Source organism: Charadrius vociferus, unplaced genomic scaffold (assembly GCF_000708025.1).
Source record: "Charadrius vociferus isolate BGI_N301 unplaced genomic scaffold, ASM70802v2 scaffold649, whole genome shotgun sequence".
Classification (NCBI taxonomy): Eukaryota; Metazoa; Chordata; class Aves; order Charadriiformes; family Charadriidae; genus Charadrius; species Charadrius vociferus.
This window is the reverse complement of record NW_009650124.1, coordinates 469,688-494,084: the sequence shown is the minus strand read 5'-3', so window position 1 is coordinate 494,084 and position 24,397 is coordinate 469,688. Positions and strand designations below refer to the sequence as shown.

The following is a 24,397-nucleotide window of genomic DNA, read 5'->3' as shown; positions in this document are numbered from 1 at the left end:
AATGCTGTTTTTGAGAACAGTTCGCAGTTGAGTTTGCTTGTCTAGAAACAGAGAGTTACTGTCTACACAGGGTCAAACTATGACTTAAAAACAGTAAAATGTGGCTTTATTTGAAGATACAACTGTGCTTGTAGCTGGGTGTTTCATCCTTACATCTGACATCTTTTGAGAGTGTTCCAACTCAACAAGTGTTCCTGAGCTCTCTCCCAGAAATCATCAGACCTCTTCCCTTCATTTCCACATGGCCAAAGTGAGATGATTTCTCTGAACACAGAAGCAAGTGACATCTAATGAACTCCTTAGATAATAAGTGAGAAACAAATTCAAACTCATACCTCTACTAAAAGTTTGAGGCACTGTTACTGCGAAGTAGTTTCTCTTTGACGTACTATGATGTTCGTAGCTATAGCAGATACAGAAAGCAAAGGATTCATACCTCCACAAGGAGTATGTCCTTCTGCATCAGACTTCAGGGGAATCATTAGATGAAACTGAGAGTAGTGACAGATGAAGGAATGAAGCTCCTATCAAAGCTTGTAATAATAAGGCCTATTGGTACTTATCAATTTGCACTGTGGGTGAATCCTCTGTTCTTACACAGATGTTTATACTGCGCTGTTTATAATTTTGTCTTCCCTGTAGTCCTGATGGGTAAAACCAATGAAAACACCCTGTAATAACCCAGATCTCAGACAATATCAGAATGGGATTCAGATTAGTGTTCTTGCCAGGCTGCACTTGCATAGTGGAGGAGGTGTGCATATCTACAGTCACTTAGTTTCCCTGCTCAGACTACAAATCGTCCCTGATCCTCCCTGCCCTGTGCTTGAAAATCCATTCCCCATCTACCCCCACATGCTTTTGCAAATAGGGACCCATGCTTGTTTTCAGGCAATGGCAGATGCCTGGTTGACCAAGGCACTTTTGGATCCTATAGATCTTCGGTTGTTTATGCTCTGGGACACATGAACCTAAGAAAATCCTGTCATGGGTCAAGACTTTGCCTTGGCACTTGTGACAAGAAGGACAGGGAACTGCTGGAGAGGGTCCAGCAAATGGCTACAAAGATGATTAGGCAATTGGAGCATCCTTCTTATGAGGAAAGGTTGAGGGACTTGGATCCTTTTAGTCTAAAGAAAAGAAGACTGAGGGGGAATCTTATCAATACCTATAATGACTTGAAAGGAGGGTGCCAGGTAGAGAGGAACAGTCTTTTTTCAGTGGTGCCCAGTGATAGAACAAGAGGGAATGGGCACAAACTTGAGCATAACAAGTTCCATCTAAACATGAGGAGGGAATTCTTTACTTTGAGGGTGGCAGAGCACTGGAAGAGGCAGCCCAGAGAGGTTGTGGTCTCCCACTCTGGAGACATTCAAAACCTGCCTGGACGCTGTCCTGTGCAACCTGCTGCAGGTGACCCTGCTCTGGCAGGGGATTTGGATTAGATGATCTTCAGAGGTCCCTTCCAATCCTGACAATTCTGTGATTGTGCTACATCCAAAGCCCTCCTGCCTCAGGTTCCAGCTTCTCCCTCGTAGTCTCTTCCTCACCAGGACTCATGAATATAGGTAGTGCAGACCTTCAGACTTGCTGATGCTTGGCTAACCTCCAGCCCTGCCAGGGACCTGTTCAACACAGAGGTGCTTTGTCCTGCCCAGAGGTGAATCCCAGGAGCATTTTGGTGCTCTGCAGGCATAGGCTGCACATAAGAGATGAGCCTGAGGCCACCAGGGCTCCTTCCACCTCTTTCTTCAACAGCTCTTTCTTCACAGCCATCTGAGCCAAGATCGAAGACATGCACCATATCAGAGAGCTAGGCTTGAGTGAGGACAGCTAAACCAGTTGGGATGGGTAAGGGTAGGGCATGCACTAAGTCCAGTGTCATATACCACTGGAGATGGGGAAGAGGCAGTCTGTGAGCCACAGCCTCCTGCCTCATCAGTGGGCTGCTGAGAACGCTACCAGTGCTCTATCCACTTTTTCCAAGGTCAGTCTCAGCAGATCATACTAGCCAAAGCAAAGTAGGGAACTAGCAACAGGCAAGAGAAAACTTTTGAAACATCCCACACTCTTCTGAAAAACACCTTGCCCTCTCCTGGTCATCCAGACATATATTTGTTGTGTAGAAAAGTTGTTCTGCCACCAGGACAAACTTCACCTTTGCTAGCCCTGGCAGGAAGAAGTAACTTTCCATGCCTTAGTGGGCATCCTTGTGCTGACTTTGGTGGGCTCCAGCCCCAGCCCTCCTCTCCCTTATTCCCGCCTTACCACCTTGTCCCATCCACTTACCACCACATCCCTTCCCTGTTCTTCCTTCCCTTGCTTCCAAATCTTGAGGAAAGGCAGATCCTGACTCTGGCTGGGTCTTTGCAGCAGACATCACAGGAGGGAGTAGCCTGGGGAGTTGCAGAACAACAAGTTACTGCTAATCCATATGACTTACAGTAGCCACTAATGTGTTGGTAAGTGGTAACCACTTGTGCAGAGGTGCTCACCTGAGCCACAGATGAGGTATTTGCATGTCGTTACAGCCCTGATCATCACAGCTCAGGGGAGTGTGTCCATATCAACAGAGGGCAGGAAAATCCCCTTGCGGCACTGTGTGTGTCACCAAGCCTGGCCTAGAAAATTGTATACCGCTCCTCTACCGTCACTTTGAGAGCACATCCACACCTTAGTGGGGATGGGAAAGCCAATACAGGAATCTGTCCAAGTTTTTCTGACTATAGTGGCTTGAATTTATGAGGCTTGAAGAAGGGAATTAGGATTTTCCCAAACTGCACCCAAGGCACTCGGAGTTGTAATGCCCTTTGACTGTTAGAAATGGGCTGAACTTCAGACAGTGCTGCACAGAAGCTTCCACTGACTGCCACTCATTCATGTATCGTATCTCTTCTCTCGCTGACACATCTGTGGTGTAACTGGACCACTTACTCTCCATTTCTCAGGCAGTAAGTTAGCAAAGGAAGCCAATATAGTTGACTAATGAAGTTCATTAATATAAGAACATGAAACCTAGAAGAAACAAAGAACTTAAAGTAAATAAAATTGACATTTTTTTTATTTATTTGTCCTTTATTTAGTAATAGCACCCAAAGCTGCATTATATTAACACAAGTAATAAAGCTTTCATATTTTATCCCTACCAGTGCATTTCCAAATCCAGGTGAAATGCTGGAAATAAGTAATGCTGTCATACCATGAACACAGGGTGTAGATCACAATGATACACAACTTACAAGTGAATCCCAATGTAATAAAATAAAAAGTTGTAGTTTAGGTATGAAACCTGTGACATAACGAACTGTGGCCATTTCTATTTCCACAAAGTACCATAACATAACAGCGGCTGTAGGAACTATAAAGATAACATACTTAATCATACTTTTTGCATCACTTTATTGAATACTCCACGTTGGATGTACAACTTATAGCTATAGTGTGTGTTGGCTACAATGCTACAATGAGATTGTGTATTGCTTGTGTTACAGAAAGGGTCATGAAATGTATGGACCTGTCTGCATGTTTAACAAAATGAAACAGCAATACAATAAAACTGCACCACTTGTGACTATTGTAAATGGTTAAGTTATAAAGTCATTCATTCAAAAATCCAAATATTTCAATGAAAAAGGTATATAAAATGTAGTAAAACATAAATTACATTTAAAGGTCTGTACATGATTCATCCTGCAAACAGAAGCACAAAACCAGCACTTTGTACAGTATTGCTTATTTTGGTCTTCTAAAGTTCAAAGGTTCATTTTCACTAACAAGGCAGGAAAAAAACATGGTTTCACATGCAATCCAGCAGTAATTGTGGTAAATCAAGTAAGTCTATAACCCCACACAAACCCCAACACCTTTACAATGTAGGAACATACATGTGGAGCCCTTTTTTGTACTTGATAACCAATATGCAATTAAAGTTGGATTGTTAAGTTAGTGCACACCTAACAATATCCCCTACAATATCCCCATTTTTGGTTAACAGTGTATTAAGGCTGCTTGCTGCTGGAAATACACAGCAGAGAAGGAATACTTTCATCCACAAATGCAGTCAGACGATCTCATCTGGAAGCTTCTGTCACAGTCATTCATTGGGAATGATGAAAGCAAGCCATCCTCTCTCCTCTCATGTTATTCCACAGGATGTTGTGGATACTATAAGTTTATGTGGGTTCAAAATCATTTGGATAAATTCATCGTAGAAAATTCCATCGAGGACTATTAAACAGAAAAAAATTCCACTTCTGGCTTGGGAAGTCCCTAAGCCACAAATTGCTAGAGGCTGGGGAAATACCCTGGGGAAATTCTACAAGGGAAATTGCCCTTGTGGTCTTCCCTGGGCAGACATTAGCGATGGCCTTTCAAGACATGCTGCTGGCCTGTACAGACCCATGGTCTGACTCAGCACAGCCAATTTTATGTTCATTTTCTCTACTTTTCTGGTTTTCGTAATAGAAACATGGATCAGTATTCTCAACTTGTTATTTTTTCAGACTCAAAAAGCAAACAACAATCTTGTGTCCATTGTATCAAAGAGATAAATACTATAAACTAAGCTGTCCATCACATCCAGGGCACTTCTTTATGCTCAGAGCAATTCTGCAACCATAGTTGGATTCCTTTTTGTGTTATTGGTTTAAGCATAATTCACTAACATTACACTCACATATCATGATATACATGATGTGCAATGCTACTCTGCAATATGTTGCACAGCAACAGTACATAACTGAAAAGCAGCTTCCCTCAAGAACTGTTGGACAGTAAAAAAGATTAAACCCAGCAATTCTATACCATCATATTTGCAAAATCTGATGGTGGCAATGGTCAATAAACCTGGTATATCATTACTGCTGCACTTTACGTGGCTGTAGGTTTTTCAGCTTTGTTTCTTTCAGTTAGATCAAAATCACTGCTATTAAGCCTAAGGATCTACAGTCTCCATGCATGGAAGTGATGTGAAATTCTTAGCAATGAGGCCAAATTCCTTAGGCTTCTGATTGAATTTCTGCTTCGTCCATCTGAAGTGTGTCATTATCGCCCAGCAATTCTGTTTCAGGCACAGAGCCCTCCTCTTCCTCTTCCTCCTGGACGGGATTCTGGGCCATGTCTTCTGTTCCATTGTGCGTGTCATCTGTGCCCTCTGAAAGCAGAGCAGCCCTGTCAGCCACCGACGTGTTGGAAGGCGCTGTTGTTACATAGCCTGTGCTGGTGGATCCGCTCCCACTGTGGTGGGAGCCCGGTTTGGGAATGATCTGGGGAGGCATTTGCTGAGGAGCCATTTGCATTGGAATTTGGACAGGGTAAAAATTTGGCAAGTAAGCGCCATAGGCAGGCATTGGCTGGTAACCATTGACTGGAATGTAGAGCTGAGGAGGTGGGACCATTGGTCTCATCTGCCCTTTCACTGGTATGAACTGTGGTTGAGGGAAAGCTGGAGTTTTCTGTTTTGGTCCAATGTATCTAGCATTGCTGACGTTGCTAACAGGGCTTGTGCTTAGAGAGCTTGTTTGCGTGGTGTTGCTTGCCCCAGAGGTTTGCGCTGAGCTGTTGTAATTAGAAAGGTTTCCCCATGTTCTTAGTCTGTTGTGTATATCTTTAAATCTTGGTCTTCTGTTGGGAAATTCATTCCAACACTCCAACATCAAAGTGTATATCCATGTGGGGCAGTCGTCAGGACATGGCAAAACCTGTCGGTTCCTGATCATCTCAATGACATCCTGGTTAGAATAACCACAGTAAGGCTGCAGGCCATAGCTGAAAACTTCCCACAACACAACTCCATATGACCATATATCCGAATCAATAGAAAACTTGCCATACATAATAGCCTCAGGGGACATCCACCGGATAGGAAGAAGGGAATTTCCCATCAGTTTGTAGTAATCAGCAGCGTAAACTTCCCTGAAAAGGCCTAAATCGGATATTTTCACATTCAGTTTATCAAACACCAGTATATTTCTAGTGGCCAAGTCCTTGTGGACAACATGGTGGCTTGAAAGATATTCCATTCCTGCAGCTATCTGAGTCACGATGTGGAAGAAGTCTGCTGGTTCGAGGGTGGATTTTACTGTCTTGTCATCATCAGTGCTACCAACATCCGAATGGGGAGATCTCATTACCAAGAACTCATGGAGGTCACTGTGGGAACAATAACTAAAAATCATGCTTATGGGTTGTTCCTTTGTCACTATTCCCAGCAAACAAACAATGTTTGGGTGCTGTAAGCGTGATCTCATCATTGCCTCATGTTTGAATTCTTCTCGAAGAGCCAGCTCTGCTTTGTCTTTAAGAGTCTTAATAGCAACAGCTTGTGTCTGTTCACCTGGTGCTGTACCAAAAAGATGCCCCTTGTAGACTTTGCCAAATCTCTCCTCTCCTAGTTCCTCCATGAACCGCACAGTGGACAGATTGATTTCTTTAAGTTTAGCCTGAAATTAAGTAAAGAAAATAAGTCAGTGAAAAATCACAATGTTTTCTAAACAACAGAATCTCTTATTAAAGAAAAGCTCCCAGTGGTTAGATGTTCCAAATGGAAGATAAATTGGGCCAAAATGACTTTTCAGTTTTGTATATTCACATCAGTATATTGATTTTACAGTTAAACTTGAAATGAATTATACTATTATCAGAAGTGTAAATTAAATTATGCTGCAAGATGATGAGCATAATTATTTTTACAAAAGAACAACCATATTTCCTGCAAGCTAAATGAATAATTGGTTCAGAGTAAATCTGGCAAACAGTGACATCTATAAACTACAGCTGCACTTGCCCTAAAGATCTGCCCAGAGGTGCCCACTGGAGATCTGTCAGAAAAGCTGTGGGCACTGGCTGAGGAGGTGGCAGCCTTGGGGTGAACTGAAACATCCCTTCCAGCAGAAGGAGGAACAAAACCTCTTTCTTTCAGTTCTGCAGTAGCCCTTTCTCCTCCATTGCACTACAGCAACAACCCCTGCTGAGAAACGTGCTAGCTCTGGTGAAGAGGAGGGTGAAAGAGGAGCAGAAGGAAGAAGGAATTTCTCTCTGGTCCATGAAGGAAATGTGGCAAAGCCGAGTGAGAAATCCCCAGAGCCTCCCTCCTGTCGCTGGCGGGGAGATAAAGGGAGTTTGTAACAGTGATCTAATGGGTCTGTCCTGACCAGCACGGGCTGGAGGACTCCCCAACAGAGCCAGATGCAGCTGGCACAGCTTCACACACAGGGCACCGCAGAAGGAGGGAGCAGGGCTGGCTAGAAAGAGGGTTTAACAGGTGATTTGGGAACAAGCTTTGATTTTAGTGGCCAACAGACTATGGACTGGACCAGACAGTTTGCAGCTGTTAAAGAACTTTCTTCACTCTAGGTTTGTCATGGCAGAATCTCAGGCAATAATCCAACAATCCAAAGAAAAAAACAATAATTTATTTGAGTGGTACAGCAGCAAGGACAGCCCAGGACCCAGGGAAAGGGACCCAGAACCAAAAAATTCTTGGGCAATTCTTGACCCTTCAAATCTATGCACCTGCCCCTCAAGTGTTCTTCACATGTGCCCCTGGTCCACTGATAATTTGTGGTCTGGGGACTTCTTATTCCTTACTGGATTCTTTCTCTGTCTCTTAACTGTTCTGATCTTGGCAAGTTGCATCCTCCGCTGAGGGTAGTAGCGTCCTTATCTCCTGCTTTGTACCAATCTCAGAGCCTTCGTCTATGTAACTAAGTAGAAGTTCAAAACAAGTTCAACTTATCTAGGTGAAGCTCATGCATTGCGGCCTAGTGCTTCAGCAACTTTAGCTACTTATGCTGAGTGAATGCTATGTAAGTAGTACGCCAATGCGACCTAGCACTAAATGATTAACTCTAAATGATTAATTTTATTTAAACGCAACCATTAATATTCCCTATTGCCTTACACAAACACAGCCCAGACTCAGCCCAAACCTCCCCCTTATCATACAAAATCAATGCGAATTGTTACAATTGGTAATATCCTAGAAATATTCTATAGTTTCCTGAACAGACGTTGCCAATTGTTCCAAATTGAGTATTGCTTTTTAGACCTTGCATCTTGTAAATGCTGTGATTAAAAATTCAACATCAGCTCTGAACAGGATTTTAACGTGGAGATCAGTTAGTTGACCCAGAAAATCACATGCAGGAGCTGAGATCTGTAGACAGAAGTTCAAAGCCATTTTCGTTTCACCATCCCTTGTGATGCACTGCCTTAGAAACATGTTGCACCCTGGCTCAGCTCCTTGCTCGGTGGTGGTTCAGAATACCAGAAGACTGAGCTGACAGATTAGACAAGAAACCCCACTGTGAATCCTGCTTTAAACACACAAACCAGCCGCGTCATTACCAGGAGAGACAATGAGCTGCAGGCTGAAGACTGGATCAGAAATAACAACATTTCCAGTCACCGAGACCACAGGCAGAATGAGGACTACACGTAAAGGCAAATGTCAGAAAATACTTTGTCCTGAAAGCTGCTGCCTGTGGCCAGGATTTCTAGATACAGCTAGTGATTGCAAGACCTAGTTTTCACTGAAGTAAATGGCCAGCACAGTATGAAAATTAGGTCCCTCACAACACGGCTCGATTCGAACACCGACAACCTGAGACACTGAAAATCACAACACTTTGGACATACATGGCCTAAGCAAACTCTGGAAAAAATACCTGTTTATGTTGATTAATGAGTGGCATTTCCATGTCCTGGCTAGGAGATGCCATCAGCTGGCGGCGCTGTGGTGTAGCAGCAGATGCCTTCTGCTTGTTTCTGCACATACAGACCAGGAAGAAAAGGCAGGCGATAACCAGAGGGATGGCTATGCTGGGAACCAGGATGTAGAGGATTCCCATTTTACTGCTGTCACGTGGACCTGTCAGGCACAGAAACGTTCATTGTTTACAATAAGTATTTTTAATGCATTCGATAATAAAGCAAAAAAAACCCCTAAACTTGTATGGTTATTAATACTATATTTTAAACAAAAAGTAACCTCCTACAGCTTGAAAACAGCAGTCACATTACTGTCTCCCCTTTCTTCATAGTTTTCCATTAAATAGTTCAAAGTGGCTTGAATGAACATAGCAACTAGCAGTATGACGATAAACTAGGTGCCCCACATTTAATGTGTTGACTGTAACAGTACGTGATTTATTTCACTTTATTTTTGAGGCTTCTGGTTGTAGGAACTGCAGGACATAGACCTGAGTATCATTGCACTATCTTGTTCAGGGGATAAAAAACAAGTGAGTCGTCTTCATCACAGTATATAAAGCAGTGAACTCAATGTGATAAACCGCAGCAGAGCATGCAGTCTGGCTTTCTAGCCCAACTTCAGCCATTTCATCAGCATTTTGCTCACTTTTTACCTCCACTGGTACTACTTCTGCCCATAATAAAGTAAATCTCATTTCTCACTGGCGGAGATATTATTTGTTCTATACTTAGTGCTTTTATGTTAGAGTGAGACAGACATGAAAAAGCCATCAATACACTTAATAAGACTGCTCTGCAACCTTCCTAAAATGCTGTTTTCTTGGTACATAGAGACTCTAGGAAAGCACAGTGATGTCCAAAATGTTCATTGGAACTGCCCAGGATGTTTTCTGCAGTCCGTGGTTTTGCTATTTGTGGCTACTGCTTTTACCACAACCACATCCCAGTGTTATCTTTACACCATGTTACATGCAATGTAGAAATTTATTATAAATGTCAAATCACATTACTGTAAAAAAGTGAAGTAACTAAGAAATTTCATATTAGTTTTGAGTGCTGTTAAATATCCAGGCAATCTATAACAAAATCGCTTTTATGATTTCTATGACACATCTGTTGCTGCAAGAAACATGCATTTCTTCCTAATGAAGCACAGTATTAAGTTGCTTTGTCATGCCCAAAGACTATCACTGTAACAGCTCCGCAGTGAAAGCTGTTCTGATACAGGGAAGTGAGTGGGACAGTTTTAAGCTGTGAGAGCTGTGCTTTGCATTTTTGCTATCGGTTGTGTAGTACTGAGCCACTAGCAGACAGTGTAGGACTTTTCTGATAAGATCATTTGTTTTATGACATCTCTGCTTCTGCTCTTCACGAGGTTTTCTTCCAACCAAGTATGGTGCTATATCTCCCTCTACAGGATCTGAAAATCCTTGCTGCCTGCAAGGCACCATATAGAGCAAAAGCAATATACCCGAGTAGTGTGGGCAAACCAAACACGTACAGGTGTAAGTATGTCAAGTCTGGCATTTGGCAAGTTAGAATACAAACTGCAGCAGTATCATTAATCATTATCTCAGCTTAAGCATCCAATCTGTAATAAAGAAGTGTCACAGTATCTCAGTTACAAGCTCTGATCTCCAGAAAATACTAAATGCCTACAACACAAACCAAGGGTGCTGCATTACAGCAAGTGAACCATTTGAAAGCATATCCCTCTTAAGTGAACTGTACTTGTAAAAATAGGGGACATTCAAAATTGCACAGGATTCAGGACAGTAGTAGGGAAAAAAAGAAAGAGAATACATACTACAAGAAGGTATGTCACACAGTTCCATGCGTACGTTTTTATTCTTTGTAAAACACCAGGGCCCATCCATCTGACCTCCAGGATTTCGGCAATATGCATGCCCTCCACCTAGTTCTGGAAACTGTGTACTTGTCAGATCATGGCTGTGGGGACTCTGGGAATCCCAGAGTTGGCAAGTGTGGCCAGACTTGGTAACACTGACCATCCCTCTGTAGTCTGCTCCAGAACCGTTGTAGCACTGATGATCTGCAACATAGGGTTTGACAGAACGTTGCAAATAACAAAACAATCAAGGGCAAACAAGACCAAAAGGGTAGAAGTGCATAGACCATGTATGCAAAAAGTGCCTGAATTTAGGTACTTCAGGATTTAAATGAAAGCTGTGGGTTTTGAAATATCAGTTCTGCGAGTATCTGTACTCTTACACCCAGTTATTTCTGGATTCTGCCGTGGAGTATCTCAGCTCAGTTACCAATATTTGGTAACTCGGAATGCAACATTATACTAAGGAGCAAGTATGGACCTTTAGATACAGGACAAGGTAAGTTAAAATAAATTAGAGATATGAGTTTAATTTCAGCAAATGTCTTCAGATGCCAACAGTGTAAACTTTTATTTCTAATAATATTCCCGTCTTCCTCACACTGCTCACTTCCTAGAGAAATTAATGCTGCATTTTCTAATGCCTCATGCTAATTTTCTTTTCTTTTCTTTTTTAGAATTAAGGGATTCAGGCTTTTCTTCTCTTTAGATACATCACTTTCATATATGGTAAACTCCTATCTTTATTCTTTCTCTGTTTTGCTATTTTTTCTTCATAATTTTGAGTGCTTCTCTCCCATATGTGTCATCTGAACCAAGTCATACATTTTTCTGTATATTTGCAACATTACCTTCTCCATTTTCCTGAATCCCCCGCCCCAGTCCTCAGGAATCTTGCTCTCTCAAAGCCCTTCCTCCAAACCCCCAGGTACTCAAGCCACAGCTGTTCCACCAGAGTGAGCATTGCTGGCTCTGAGAATCACGGATGGCTTTTGCCAGACTTTTTGTTGGATTTATTCTCATTCCTTTTGCTTGATACCTCTTCCCTGGCTGATTTGTCTCTGTCATCGTTTTCTCAGTTATTTCTCCTTCTACCTTACTAGCACACAATTAGTCTTCCATGCCCACATGCCCACCATTATGCCATGACCCCTGCTCCTAACTGTGGGTTCAGACAGTGGATATTCAGAATAATCTTATCACACTTTGAAATTTAAACATCTTTAGTCTCTTGGAGCTTTCTTGTAACATTCATTGTAGAGGGTGGTTATTAATTGCTAGGAAACAGAGTAGGCAGAAAAATTGTCAGCACATAATTACTGACAACGAAACAGCCCTTCTACTCCTGGAGGAAAATATAAATTCACAGAAGCAAGATCGGTGTTTTCATGCATCCTGTATGGGTGAAGAAAGACAATTACATTCCAAGCTCAATTTACAGGAGTGGAGTTCTATATAGAAAGAATAAACATTAAATGTTTAATTTCTTAACAGATTTTTCCAGCGAAGTTTCCACAGCCTATTCGAGGTTTATTGATAAGTAAACAGAACTCACAAATAGCTGTATGGGGTGACTCATCCAGAAAGGCAATGACTGAACCAGAGGTGGGAACCCTGCAATGCCTTGCTGCCCCTTGCAATTCTGAGTCAAATCGGTTGTGTGTACAGAGTTTTATAGCCCAGAGTTTTATAGCCCAGTACCTTTTCAGTACTAACAAGCATCCTTTAAAGTTCCTTGCCATCCTAACTGTACCTTACAACAGTGCAAGATTATAGTCAGTATTAACATGACAAAAAATAGTAGCGTCCACTATAGCAGTACTTTCTTTACAAAAAAGAATGACTGATAAAATATCATCTCTCAGACCCAATCTGAGGAAGCAACAAACCCTACTTTTTCCCAGTCATGAAACACCCAGACTTACATCGGCTGAGTCTCTCCACAGGGATCCCGATCCTTATGCAGTTGGCAGCTTCCAAGGTGTCAGGTCGTGGGAGATCCTCACACTTAGGCAACTGTAGCTGCATCAAGATGAGGGGGTTTGACCTGGCGATGTTGTACTCCTGTCTACAGAGATCGTTCTCCAGAACTTCACACTCATCCCGGCACAGCTCCCGTGGCTTAGGGGTCCGAGAGCGCTCATCACACAGGGGAAACACAAAGTGGCAGAAGGATGGTATAGCAAACTGTGAGCATTGATCAGACAAATGTGTGGAGGTGCCAATCATGGTAAATGCAGCTGGAAAGGAATAAAAGTGCTTAACTCAAAAAACCTGAGAAACAACATAATTTTCCTGTTATGTGCCTTTTATAACTTTCATCTTTTCCTGAGGGCCTGAAAGCCTACTGACCAGCGGGGAAATTATGTCATTTCTGCTGTAAAGGAGAACTGACAAATGCAGAAAGCAAACCCAGCATCCCAGTGTCCCTCTGATGTCTGCACAGAGCTTGTAGGACCTCAGTTCTTAGGAAGTTACCCAAGTGACTAACATTGAGCAAGCTGTTGGCACATGTCTAATTTTAACTTGAAAGGATAAAGAGCGAAGACAAGATACACCTGCCAGGACACTGACATGTATTTCCAAAGTTCCTAATTAGGTAAAATCTGAAGGAGGATCATCTAAGTTCTTCCTCCTGTAGACATTTTGATCAATAAACAAGGCAAGTGCTTTTCAAGTCTTGACAGGCAAGAGAAGTGTGCCATTGGTATTTGAGGAGATATTGCTATTAATAGACATGAAAATCCCAAGAGGCAGCAGTTTTGGGAAAAATGACTGCAATCAATCTCAACATACTGATCACATTAAGATGAAAGTCATAATGCGTTAGGAACATAATCCTCCCCTTCAGCTCTCAGCTTCTACACACTAACATTTAGCTGAGAATTTTCTTGCTCATTGCAAAGAAAAGACAAATATACATGTGCAGCATGTATCTGGGGATGAATCAACTTTTAAATGTAGAAATGTTCATTCCCACGCTGGAAAGCGTCATTTCTGAATGAGGCTTGCTAGACGGCACGTTCCACCAACACACACTGTTAAAAGAGAGGAAATGAGCAGTTCAAGTCATTCAGCAGTCTATTTACAAGCTACAAATCAGTCCTTTCCCTCTTGTCCAGCTCTCTCCTATCAACCATCTACTTCCTGCAGCCACCTGCTATCAGAGAGTCTCCTGTATCTTCCTAAACATGACACATGCAGCAAGCAGCCCCAACTCCAGCCTTTTGTACTGTTTACACCTCTGCTTATTTTAACACAGGAATATAACTGTTTATCAGTCATGTAGGGAACACTGAATGCACGCATGATGTCAGGCCTCAAAAAACAACTGTGACATGTGCTTGTCCCAAAGACTAACAGTGAAAAAATAAACCTGGAGGAGTGAAGCAATCACTGTTGGCTATTTGAAACACTAATTTTTGTGAGGGAGTTACAGAATCTAGATCAGCATGAGTGAAAAGTGCACAATTCACAATCATGTCCTTATTTTGATGAGACGTGCCAAAGCCGTAAGGACTGTGGTGGCATCTAAGGGGTTTATTTTTTTAGTTATTAAACAGATATTAAACAGCACAACAAAGACATTGCTAGCCACACATATGCAGAGGTCAGGGGTCTGGTCTGTGCACTGACCAGTCTTTCAAGTCATAGCTCAAGTTTTTCTCCAGAACTGTCCTTCTTTTAACCTAGTTAAATGATCTCCGTGTCGAGCAGTAGGTGTCACCGTTTCCCACGCACAGCCTCCCCTGAACACCCTACAGCTCTGGGCACAAGGCCTTCCACCAAAAACTGCACGCATGAAGTATGGGCAAAAGTATGAGCAAAATCTCAGCCGCAGTTACACAGCAGATGATTTTTATTTTTTTTTAATCTAACAAGCTACCGCAATTTCAAAAATACCCTGTCCTTTGGACAGAGAACACCCAGTCGTGGCAATACTTATTTTACATACAAGAAGACTCGTAAGAACCAAGCATGCTGTGAAATCCTCAAGGTTATGTTGCATAAGGCATTTGGTATGTCCTTCAGATGCATATCGTTTGAAAATGCCTTATTATTAACAGATTATCCTTACTGCCTAGCTAGGCACTGGGCAGCTCTACTTGGTGGTTCACAGAGTTTTCCTCAAAGAGAACAGTTCCATCAGAAATTCTCCTCAACTCCAGGAGAGACTCCCAGCCTCAGCCTCAAAAATTTAACTGATAATCAGTAGTATTAGGGATCCAGCAGCCAGGCCATGAATGTCCATGTTGTATATTCCAGAAACAAGTGTAATTTATCAATAAACATTTTCTAGAATATATCACAGTTTTTTGGTTGTTTTATTTCTGAAAAGGCCATTATGAACATGATTCATGGAGTTACAGATTTAATCGTTTCAGATAGCTGAACATTTCCTTATTGCTGAAGAACATTCAAACAGGATAAAGATTATGTTGTAGAAAAAAATGCTATCAATAGTACGTATTAATTAATGGCATAATGGTTAAAGAGGCTGGAATTACAACAGAGTACAAGAGAAAGGAGGGAGGGGAATGAGTCGTAATAGCACAAGGAAAGGTCAGCACCTGGGTTTTACCAGTCCCAGAATCTGATCACCATCTCAAGAACAGAAAAAAAATGACCCGGATTTCTGGCTTGACGATGCACCTCTAAGGTAATATATTTAAGGAGCTGACAAGTGAAGTCAGACTCTTTTTGCCAACTAGTTATATTAAAATTGTGGATTCAATTAGTTAGCCATATCTGGCCAGACACAAATAAGCTCCTGCTGGACTGAGTTAATTGGTCATATATTATGATAAACAGTTTGCTCTATTTCATGGATTCGTTTGCTTGCTGTACTGGTGTACATCAGAGTCACAGCTGACAATGTCAGCTAACAGAGGCCCAGTGAAGAAAACCTGTGTTGACGTACAGCATCAGCAGGGGCAGAGCACAGGAAGATTGACTCTTGGTTTATATTATATTTTTTTCCAATGTGAAATCCAGACTCTGCTGGGATTATGCAATAGAAGGGAGAAAACCCAAGGGAAAAGCCACTAAACATTTTGCAAGAAATTCAAAACCCACTAATTTTTATTACATCACAAATTGATTTTTTTTTAAATCTTCTATTTGAATCCATCATGCAAAAGCTCCAGTATAAACTACAAGCTGTTAAAAAGTCAATGTTCTGACATTTTACTTAAGGACATGGAAAAAGCTTCTACACGTGACAGCAGATATTCATCTTTCTTGCTCCACATTTTGCTAACTGCACAAGTGCGAAACTGGTTCATGTCCTCTAAACCTTAATAGAAGGATGTCTTGGTCATTGACCAATAAAACTGAAAAACACAATAACATTATTTATACCTGAATAAAACATGATAACACTATACCTGAATTGGATACTTTCACAAAGGCTTTTTGGCCTGCTACAGAGATGTATAAGCTTACCAGTAATTCGGTTTTCAATTTCCCCTTGCATCTGGAGGGAATCCACATAAATGGTCCTGTTTCCAATGATTCGTGCACACGCAATTCCCCTGTATGGCTGACAGAACCCGTCTTCATGATAATCTTCTCTGCAAAAGACAGGTTAAGATTTTATATGCAAAAGTCTAGCTGTCCCCAATGATTTTTTAGAAAATATATTCTTACAAAAGGAGAAAACCCCAAAAGATTGTAGATTTGAAATTGTTCCATTCCCCAGGTGCAGCTTTCTTCTCCAATTTTCTCTATGCTACCTTTGAAGTAAAAATGAGGCACCCTGTAAATAGCTCATTAGAGAAAAAAGTAAACCAAAACCCAAGATTAATTTAAAAATCATATGCTAATAGCAATGGGATTTGACAGATGAATCTATTAAAAACCTGTTAAACTGAGACAGCAACATATATTTTGTTACATGTCCCCATGCATTTTTGGCATCTAGCTGCACCCGACACAATTAGGCAAACAGTTGATTCTCTTCTCCCACCTCTCTCTCCCTTTCTTCATTTTCTGTAGTGAACACCAGAAGAGACCTCGACAAGGTTTAATTAAAACATGGTGTAATTTTGAACTCTGAATTAGGTACACAGAATAAAAGCTAACCAAGGTTTTAACCTCTTTCATTCTCTCTAGTCAGAGTCAATGCCAAATTCCTCTTCCAACATTTTTCAATTCAATGAGGTTTGGGACCCTTACATCAATATAACTATTTTGGCATAAAAGCACCAGCCTAAAGGCTCAGTGATTCAACACAACATGCCTGAAGCCCCAGTATCTACTACAGAGATAGTCAGTAGATCGTAACTGAGCACTGAAAAGGGGCTTCAGAATGAGAGCACTCTCAGAGTTAATATCTGGTGTGCCGTGTGTTTCCACTAGCATGGCACAGCCTCTGTGCTAGGATTCACTAGCCTGATGCATTCACATCATGCCTTCCACTGCATGATGGACCAAAAAAGGCATAAAACATCGTCTAGAAAACCATGATTCTAGAGTAAGCGTAGGACACCCAAAAGCTTAATCAGCTTTTGTAAGTAGTCAGTCAGTTCAAAAGTCTGAGGTACCTCTCCCATACCAGCGGTTTTTGAAGTATTATTTCAATACTCTTATACAGTTTGAACTTTATTATTTTTTGAGATCAATACCTGTTTTGGTCACTCATGTTTCCACTTCTCTTAGCTTCACCCTTCCTTTGCATGCCACATGAGCAGGACAAAACTGTGGGTGAATATGTGTAAAACCACATAACTTCAGCTGGGCCAAATCAGCACGAAAACCTGCTGCCTGACAAGGGCTAGCCATGACGAGCACATTACCCAACACCTGGGCAGCCCATTATTTCTGATATCTTATTCTGTCTTAGGTACCTCTTTTCATTTTTCCTCTGCTGTGTCTCCCTGATAAAGCTCATCTCTTCAGGGAAATGTTACCACTATTTCTTATAGTATAAAGTCTGGCAGTGGAAGGTTGGACAGGACTGTCCATACAGTGTAACCAAAAGCTGGAACCATTGACCACTACTCAAGCAGCATCTCTCCCTTTCCTCCCAGAAAGACAATGACTTAACAGGACCTGATCCATCACACTGCTGCTAGATAAACCATGGTGATATGAAGTATCTCATGAAGTTGTTGTCCCGATCTGGCTTTTATTTCCCACCACAGTATGATTGTTAAATACTCATAAAGCAAGATTTTGTCTACAAACTCTGAAACATGTTCTGCTTCCACAAAGATGATTTGTAAGTTTTTGATTACAGTGGATGAGGTAAAGGAGGAGTCTTTCAGGATCAATTAATTTCTGCAGTGAAATTCTTTAACTCTCATAACAAAACCTTTAATTTTGCAACAATTGCATCATGCCTGAAGGGCTAAAAAATATCAAAGCTTTTTGTCTGTGCCTGTTTTATGATCCTTGACCACTTCACTAGGAAGTCAGCAATTCCCATAAGGAGCTGAATGAATATGAAACCCCTATTTGACCTCCTTCTCAAAAGTAAATTCATACCCCTACCCTGCAGAACAAAGTCTGCAATGTATCTAAACCGAAACTGTACCTCACACTTCAACTGTCAGTGCAGGGCTATTTTGCCAGCACAAAAAAAAAAAAAAAAATCCGCTCTAAATAGTAGTGCTCCAAACAGCATGGGTTCAGTGACAAAAGCAGTGTGATCTCTTACTTAGCTCAGTTTATTTATTTATGTCAAGAGCCTCTAAATACAGTTTAGACTATATATATACGCATGGGCTTCCCTCCCCATGTTACAGTCAACTGCTGATTAAACTAAACTGGATACGACCATTACCATGGATGCAAGCAAAATTAAACAGTAACCTGATGTCAGATACTCTGACAGAAGCTGGGCTGTTATTCTACATGCATCTTTGTCAGGTCAGGCAAATCAGTGAATACAGTTTGACTAGTACTAGTGATCAAGGGGACAAAATTACATTAGACTTCTTAGGAAAATAGTTGATTTCAACAAAGTTGCAGAAGTGGCAGCTTTTAGAGTCTCCTTACAGATTACTGCTTCCCTTGGCTGTGTGTACACTCAGCACATGATAAAACATCCGCACCAAAAAGCAAGCTGGGGGGATCTGGTAAAACAGCTCAGGAATGGCGTCATGCTCAGTTCAAACAGGAGTCTTTGGAACCATGTGGGGCTTTGATTCATGCTTCAAACCATATGCCAACAATTCAGTTGCTGATCAGAGCAAGAGTTAAAAGCTGCTGGAAACAGGCAGAAATACTGACTCTTCAATTTCCTCCTGCTTGAGCTGTATAGTCTGCTATGATCAAGAACCCTGGTAAAAGCAGAAGTCTGGCTCCACAAGTCTAATCCAGAAGAGTTCAATTTGTTCCACTCGCAGAAATTTTACAAGCTAATCGGCATAGGTACTTTTCTAACTTTCTTCTTTATTGTTTCTTTCTCAATGTTTCAAGATGGCATTCCCTTTTCTCACTAGTGATTTTCTTCCATTTTTACATAACTTATATTTTTACAAAAGAGAGTTGGGAATATTCTAAGTGTTGATCTTATGTTTTCACCTTTGCTTGAGGGCAGTCTCCAAGACAGTGCACCTGGAATGTGAATTTTCTCAGCACTCAATTACAGTGCAGATAACGTATATTCTCCTACTGACAGAACTCTCCTCCCAACTACCAGAGGAGGTTTGACCAGAGTTTGGATTTAAAAGTAACATCATAAAGTATCTGACTAAACAGACCCTCTATTCCTAAAACTGCAACTTCTATTTTTCAGGATAAATGCCATTAGTTTTTCAGGCCCATAAGGTGATCTTCTGCCAGAATAATAAAGTTAAGAACTAGCCTTTCTTATATAAAGCTAAAGCAGGAGAGCCTTTTATTTTGGGCACGCACAAATAAAACCAACACTCTGACACTTCTTTTACATTCAACACGGGGTGTTTCTAAGATTGACCTGACTTACCAGGTCTGGAAACATCTTGAAGAACCACGCAGTGATAAGATATTTACAAGTTCCTTATCGCATATGCACTACACCACCTGATTATACGCAGTCTGCCTTCAGGTTTGTGGGTGGAAGTCTCTATGAAATGGAGAATTAACCAAACCAGTAATGTAGAAGAAAAACACAGGTTCAGTGGTACAGTGCCAGATGAATCTCCTCCCACTGACAGAAACCATAACTTCCACGTACATCTAGGTCTATAATAAAGGAAGCACTGGAAGAATCAGGTGCCACTGAATCACAATAAAGCCCAGCATGTATGAATAAGAATATCTCTAGATGGAGGTCATGCAAGACTTCCATAAGGTAGATATCTCCTAGAAGTATATGGAGAAATTTCTAGGTGTACTGCATGTGCTGCAAAAACATACTGAACATCACCACCCCCACCCTCACATTAAGCTTTACTTCAATTTCACATGTGACACAGAAAGAACATTGAACAAAAGCCTACAAAAGAAAATACCTAGGAAACAAAGAGGCTTTTGTTAACGGAAAATATGAAATGCTGAAAGAATACATCTGGGCACAATGCACTATATGATAGCCATGTAACACAATCTATTGTATGCAACTGTCACAGCTGAACAGTCCAGAGGGCATAGGAAACAAAAAATAAAAGGCAACCATGGAAACTCTGTTCAGTACTAAAATCACCTTGTGAAATACCTAAGTCTGATGATAGCTTTCAGTATGTTTTTGGTGCCCCCGAAAACACAGTGAGTACAGACCTAGTGGTTTCCCTGAAAAACAGAGAAAACACATGAAGGCATAACAATTTTTATCAAGGGTTCATAAAGGGAATTCTGAAAGCACAGTTGAGTGGTACTAAATATGTATTTGGTAGTCAGACATTTTTTCTGATTACATCCCACAAGCTTAACTGACAAAGTAAATAGAAACTTGTAAGTTAAATCTATTTTCCTGAAAATAGAAGAGTTATAACACTGTGCATCAGCCATAAAAAGAAACTCAGAAATCCTCCAGAAAACTCAGAAAGAAAACCTTTTTGATTAAATACGTTAAAAAAACAACTATTTTAATAATAACCTGCCAACCTACCCTTGTAATAAAATGAACAAAAATGTTATTTAAAATTATAATTTGAGAACACTTTATTTTAATACATTCAAATAATAAATTTGGAAGTTTTTTGGAGGGATATATCCTCAGTTTACACTTTACCAAAGTAAACAATTCTAAGATAATTCATAGAATATAATGGGATATTACAGAAGTTAGGTTTTAAAAAGATAGTAGAAACTGTGTTACAGCAGTTTCCCACAAGCAACCTAAGAGCAGTTAAAAATTCCTATAAATTTTATAAATTTCCACACTAACTTGAAGTTTTGACCCTCTTTCATATTGTCCATGGATTAAACAGCTTTTAATTAACTGTTAAAAACTGTTAAATACTAAGAGAGGATACTAGTACTTCCCCTCATATTCTGTTATAAGTAGAGTGGCAAAGCAAGGAAAAATGTACAGAAAAACACAGTTAGACAGTGACAGACGATGGAAAGGACAAATGATTTATATCATCCTATTTGCTATGGGCGACAAATGCAACATATGGTATACGGTCACTCATCTTGTGGGAAAGTCTCAGAGTTTTTGATAGCTACAGCTTGAAAACTGATGGCAGAAGCTGTGTAAAGCAGATGACTGTAACTGACAGTAAGATCAGGGAGAAAATTCAGATTATGAGTTTACTCAGCCTGGTATGTGTCTACTTTATAAACATAAAGCACTCAAGTTAAATGACCTGCAATACAAAGAATTAAAGGAATAAAGGGTTTATATCAAAGACAAGCAAATCACTCTGATTTGTGGGAAGGGCATTTATAAAGGCCTGCAGTTGAAAATCAGGGATGTCTGTTTTAATATACATATGTATTTATGGTTTGTTTATACTGCATCTCAAAATTAGGAGCTGTTATAATCTGGCACTGCAGCCCTTGTAATTTGTTATCCATACTCTTGACACGTATCATATCATAGTGCCGGGGGGTGAACTCAACTCACAAGGGGATCACTTTTCGATGGCTAAAATGAGTTCACGTTTCCAAATATTCACTCCCTCCCACTGAAACAAGCCACAGAGAAGATCTGAGAGAAGACAAACATACTACCCTTGTCATATGCTGTATATCACATCTATAAAATTTACCTCCTGACAAAAATGTAATGAACTTGTATTAATGTTACTATAGAAAAATACATGGTACTTTCTCGTCAGGATTGTATATTTATCTCTCAGGGAAAATATCAAATAAAGCAGTCAATTTCTTGTTTCAGCATTAATTCAAATTTGTAAAGAGTGTTGTCTTCTAAAGTAATAGTTACAATAGGCTATAAAATTGCTCCTTCTCATAGGCCTCCTGTTGTGTCCAGGAGATCAATGGAAGTTTTACTACTAACATTCAAGGCAACAGGACTGAGTTATAAATGTTTGATGGAGGAAAAGAATAGGATTTTTCAAAACCAGTATTGCCTGAACTATTACTATTGATCTACCGAGAAGGGTTGGGCTAATGCCAAGTGCTCCTGACATCGCCCATAACTTCTGCACATACAGGGCATTCAGAAACATGTACAAATAGGCTGGAGATTTTAGTGAAGCTTCTGAAACCCAGGTGTACAGGAAAACCTCAAAAAAAACCTAACCCACAAACTACAAAACAACAAAAAACCCACACGTGCACATCTGTGTCCTGCCTGCTGAAGCCAAGAAGAAGAAGGATGGCTGACAGGGACAACTTACATCGGTGAAGCTGCCTGGATGGAGGCACCCTGTGCCCACATCAGGGGAGAAGGGTGCAGACTTCCTGCCCTACCTGTTTCCATGCTCTAAACAATCAATTTCACTCTCTGACCAAAGGTTTATCCGCAAATAATGCACCTTTCTGGCACATAAAATCATTTGTTTGCACGTCTTCACCCACATCTAAAGATCAGTGCTCCTGGGATATCAGAAATTACCCATTGAAGTAGTTAACACCTCAAAGAGAGATCTCAATAATACGGAAGATGGATGTAAAAATTTTTCCTATACACTAAAGGAATGTAATAAATAGTATCAGAAAAGAAGGAGAGTCTAGTGTTAAGAAGTCAAAAACTAACAGGCAGGGGAATTTGTATGAATAGTCATAGCTCAGTTGAAGTCAATGGACCTATGACAATTTACACCCATCAGGGATATGGCCCATTAATTTTGCTACCAGATGCTCAATGAGTATAACAGCAGACCCCAGGAGCAAGACTCCCTTATGTTTACCTTACAACTCAGATAAATATTAACAAATGGCATTTATTTTTATGGGTTTTATCTGAAAAGTAGCTAACAAGGGAATCCCTCAAAAAATGTACTTGAAGTCACAGCCACTGAACAGAGAAGTTGTGCTGCATTTGACTCGAACGTTTATCTGCTTGTTCCTAAAAAAGTATATTGTGAACTGAAACTCAAGATTCAATGTCTAAGATCAGCAAAAAATAACAGTTGACCTTTATTCTACTGATTCTACTAAACAATAAATTTGTTAATCATAGGATTTGAGACACCATTTTAAGCCAGGTAATAGATAAAGCAATTCATTGAAATGTTACTAGTAAAAACCCAGCTGCAAATGGACTTAGTGTTTGTGAAAAACTAGAGAAAACTGTTTGTCAAACCACAAGTTGTAAACAACAACCTTATTTTTAGCCTGTTGCAGTTATTTCCACAATGGATTATAAAATCAGTATTTTAACAAAAAACTCAGGATCCAAAGTCTGTCTTTAAAACACAGTCCAAATGTTTTAAACATATATTCCGATGTTACCATGAAAGGAGAATGCTTTTAATGTGAAGTATTTAAAAAGCATTTAAACCCAAGACGGAGGAACGATATCAATAGGGTTTAAGCATATAATTGAATCATAAACCACTTCTTGCCACTAAGAATTGCCTTAAGTGGGTGTCAGCTCTCCTAGCTGAGCTGTGTCCTTGCTAACAGATACCACGTTCAATTATTTAAGTGGATGAAATCAACAGAAGATGGTATACCCTTCCTTTCTTTCACAGAATCATCCTCCATCACTCCCATAACAAGACAAACACACAACCCTCACTAGCAAAGATGGAGGAAAGCATCAAACTTATAAAACTGTGGCAGGACACTCATTAGATAACACTACATGCTGCTGTGGTTTCATGGTATCACAGGCATTCACATATTTGTTATTGCTTTACATATTTGGAAAAGGTTTCAGTGTACCAAAACCTGTTGCTGTTCCCAAGTACAGTAATCACATACAGAAATACAGACAGGGGTGGCATGACGGCTCTTACTACAGTAACCTGGGTAAAACAGTCAGAGAAGCAAAGCTAAACACGGACATCTAGTTCCTGAATTTCTGCAAGAAACAGAGGATTGTACCTGGAGGTATAACCAGCCATAATCCTCTGATTACCACATGTAACTTCAAACAGAAGACCTAATATTACTTCTACCTAAAATCTCTCTCTTTCAGTTTACTTAAATGACATTTTTTGTAAATTCTCCCTCTGCTTTCATAAGTGGTTTCAATGTTGGGATGAAATCTTGAAATCAGATAAGTCAGCTGGCAATCCAAGGAAGGCTTCAGGTCTGTTTTTCTGAGTGTCAGATATTTTTAACAGGAACACTGTTGTTACAACCAGCGTCATGGAAGAACCCCTTCAGAAAACTAATACCAACATATGGGGACACAGACCTGGTCATGCAGCATTCAAGCTTCTTACTGACCAAAGAAATCATTATGAGTCTCCCTCCCCACCCTTTTTTTTTTAAAGGAAAGTTATCCCTCTCAGTGTGTTATGACTGTCTAATAAATTGTATCCC

The 24,397-nt window shown here is 40.4% G+C and overlaps 1 protein-coding gene across 1 annotated transcript; it reads right to left on the bottom strand.

Annotated features, from left to right (window-relative positions):
• Positions 1-4,505: 4,505 nt before the first annotated feature.
• On the bottom strand, positions 4,506-17,204 carry ROR2 (receptor tyrosine kinase-like orphan receptor 2). Its single transcript, XM_009892389.1, has 6 exons — positions 17,188-17,204; positions 16,007-16,134; positions 12,487-12,801; positions 10,520-10,765; positions 8,667-8,869; positions 4,506-6,440 (listed from the first exon to the last, which is right to left on the bottom strand). Exons 1-6 carry the CDS (start codon positions 17,202-17,204, stop codon positions 4,998-5,000), a joined length of 2,352 nt encoding a protein of 783 aa, XP_009890691.1. The 3' UTR covers positions 4,506-4,997.
• Positions 17,205-24,397: the final 7,193 nt, after the last annotated feature.